This window comes from Anopheles darlingi, chromosome 2 (assembly GCF_943734745.1).
Source record: "Anopheles darlingi chromosome 2, idAnoDarlMG_H_01, whole genome shotgun sequence".
Taxonomy (NCBI): Eukaryota; Metazoa; Arthropoda; class Insecta; order Diptera; family Culicidae; genus Anopheles; species Anopheles darlingi.
The window spans coordinates 65,313,557-65,316,056 of record NC_064874.1 but is presented as its reverse complement, the minus strand read 5'-3'; the positions used below and the strand labels follow the sequence as shown (position 1 = coordinate 65,316,056).

General features: G+C 42.8%; 1 protein-coding gene across 1 annotated transcript in view; it reads right to left on the bottom strand.

Annotated features, from left to right (window-relative positions):
- Positions 1–834: 834 nt before the first annotated feature.
- LOC125952549 (DNA topoisomerase 2) overlaps positions 835–2,500 on the bottom strand; it is a 7,331-nt gene continuing 5,665 nt past the window's right edge. Inside the window, exons 5-6 of the mRNA XM_049682072.1 lie at positions 2,131–2,475; positions 835–2,048 (exon numbers count right to left, since the gene is read on the bottom strand). Coding sequence (XP_049538029.1) covers positions 1,971–2,048; positions 2,131–2,475 — 423 coding nt within the window. The 3' untranslated portion in view covers positions 835–1,970. The remainder of the gene's footprint in view (positions 2,049–2,130; positions 2,476–2,500) is intronic.

The following is a 2,500-nucleotide window of genomic DNA, read 5'->3' as shown; positions in this document are numbered from 1 at the left end:
AATTTGATCTGAAAATCATAGCAACGCTTTTGTACTGCGAACTTAATCCGAACATAAATCCTTAAAAAAAAACTGGCAAACAAAAATAAGCTTTCAACGCTTGTTCTACTTTTTAAGCATATGGTCAGCAACTGAGTCAGTTGGTAAAAGGGCATCGGTGTTCTATTCTTCCTGTTAGGTTTTAGCATGGGCTGGTTTGAAGAAAGAGACACGCATCGTCCACTACAGGCTTACCAGCTTTTGGTCATCCGCCGCGATAAAGTTAAAGAATATCTAGCTCGTATGCATGTGTTGAAGCTCTTGTTTCGGACATCGAAATTGCAATGCGCCTTTGGCCATCCGTTCATTTAATCGTGGCCGCTGTTTTCAATTGTTTTTGAAGAATTGTCCAATCTTTCCTCATTAGGTTTGATTGCTTGCACGTTTGCATTGGTAAGGTACAGAAAGGGGGTTTGTCTGCGACCACAACTTTGCATTGGATAACATTTATGAAAAACTAAAATCCCAATATTCTCCATATATACGAACGTTTGCAAGAAGGGTCCGGCATATACGAGATGTTTATGACGACCACTAACTGCTAGTCTATCAGTCGGACAGAGCTACACCGCAACGTAGGTAGTCCGGGTTGCTTCTTCCACATTTTGTCGGCAAAAACACAACATCCTTCTGATTGAAGGGAAAGTACAAGAATCAAGAACCGAGTCAACTATACATTGTAGCATAAATATCTTTCAACTAATCCAATGTTTCAATGAGAACAGTTGAACATACAAATGATCCTGGAGTGTTGAAGTGGCTGCTACCACACTTGTGCTCAGGCATCATAAAGGAGAAGTCAATTTTACAAAATATCTACATTCTTTATTATATATTTTTACCATGCGATCAATTGCGAATCATTAAATAAGATACGACGAATTATGCAGAGTTGACAGAAAAATAGAAACGGGGACATTATTGAACATACAGACGCACCGCAAGCGATGAATGATTCTCCTAGATGCTGAGAGAAGCTACAAAGTTTCATCTACCAGTGGTTTGCCCGCCGCTCAACTTCAAAACAACTGCACTCATCGATCTTGCTATATAAGTTAAGATATCGTTAAATCGATATTTTATACCCTTATCTACCTTCATCTCTCATTCGGACATATTGAGTTCTGATGGAAATAGGATTAGCAGAATTGCTTATTATATATCCTAACATTACGTTGAAGTGACATGACAAACTATCATCTTCTCCCTACCACGCGGGACATGCGTGTGCATTACCACAAATAGGCCATCTTCTACCATTCTGTAGTTTGTTGCATGAAGTTCTGCTTCTAAATTCCCGCTTTCTAGCCTCCTCAGCATTAGGGGCAGGTACCGCTTCTCTAGCTCTAGCGTTTGCCAATCCTTAAATCTAGAAACATCCATTTTCGATTTCCATATCCATTGAACATACATTCATTCATCACTGTTGCTGATCAGACATTAAAAGGGGTCGGAAATGGCAGTTGCTGTAACCAAAGCAAACGAATACTCGCCGTAAACCGTAGGAACAGGCCCACCAGCTTATTCGCGTCTACTATCGGCTACTGCAGTAGACTTCTGTTTGTAATACTTCCATTGCCTGCCGATGAACCCACACTAACAACTCGCTGGTAAACTATAGCTAATCTGTCATATATCCGTGTGCCTATCAGCTAAGTGTTCTTGGTTAACAGAAGGGTTAGTGATGGTAAAAAGGATACGGTCGATACGGTGGTTCCGTGTGCGAATGTACTATATTGTGGGAGTTGTTTGCCATATTCCTTCCAGAATATCAGAGACGGTGGTGCTCTCAAAACCGTTTACCACCAACCGGCAGAGAAGGCTGGTATCTCATCAAATGCTAAAATGTTGGTTGTTTCCAGATGTCCTTTTGTGCTGCTGTCTGTCGTCCGCATCGGCATTGGTAGAAGGACTGTTTGTTAATACGCCGCCTAGTAATCGGAATCAAAATCATCATCGCTTGGAGGATCCTCCTCGCTTTCGCTTTCCACCACCTTCTTCTTAGGTTTCTGCAAAGTAAACGATTAAGAAAAATAGTAAATTTTGGATTGTGCCTTCCCTTCACTAGCAGCCATCCGGTCGTGATCGTACCTTTTTTGGCTTTTCGGCCTCGCTACTACTGTCTGCTACCTTGCGACCACGCTTAGCCGCCGGTTTCGCAGCTGTTGCATCATCAGCAATCTTAGGACCAAGCGCACGTTTATTAGGGCCCGGTTTACGCTTCTTCACCGGCGAAGAATCTTCATCATCATCATCCAAATTAACAACGGCTGCCGGGCGACTCTCCTGTACTTCTAAATCACTGTCGCTGTCGACGATAGCAGCCTGCGCTGCCGATCGGCCCTCGGGATTGTTTTCGAAAAGCTCATCATCCGATCGATCAAAGTTGGCATCTTCATCATCTTCGCCGCCATCTAGTAGCGAGTAGTTGACCTTCTGTAAATATACACCCGACCAAACC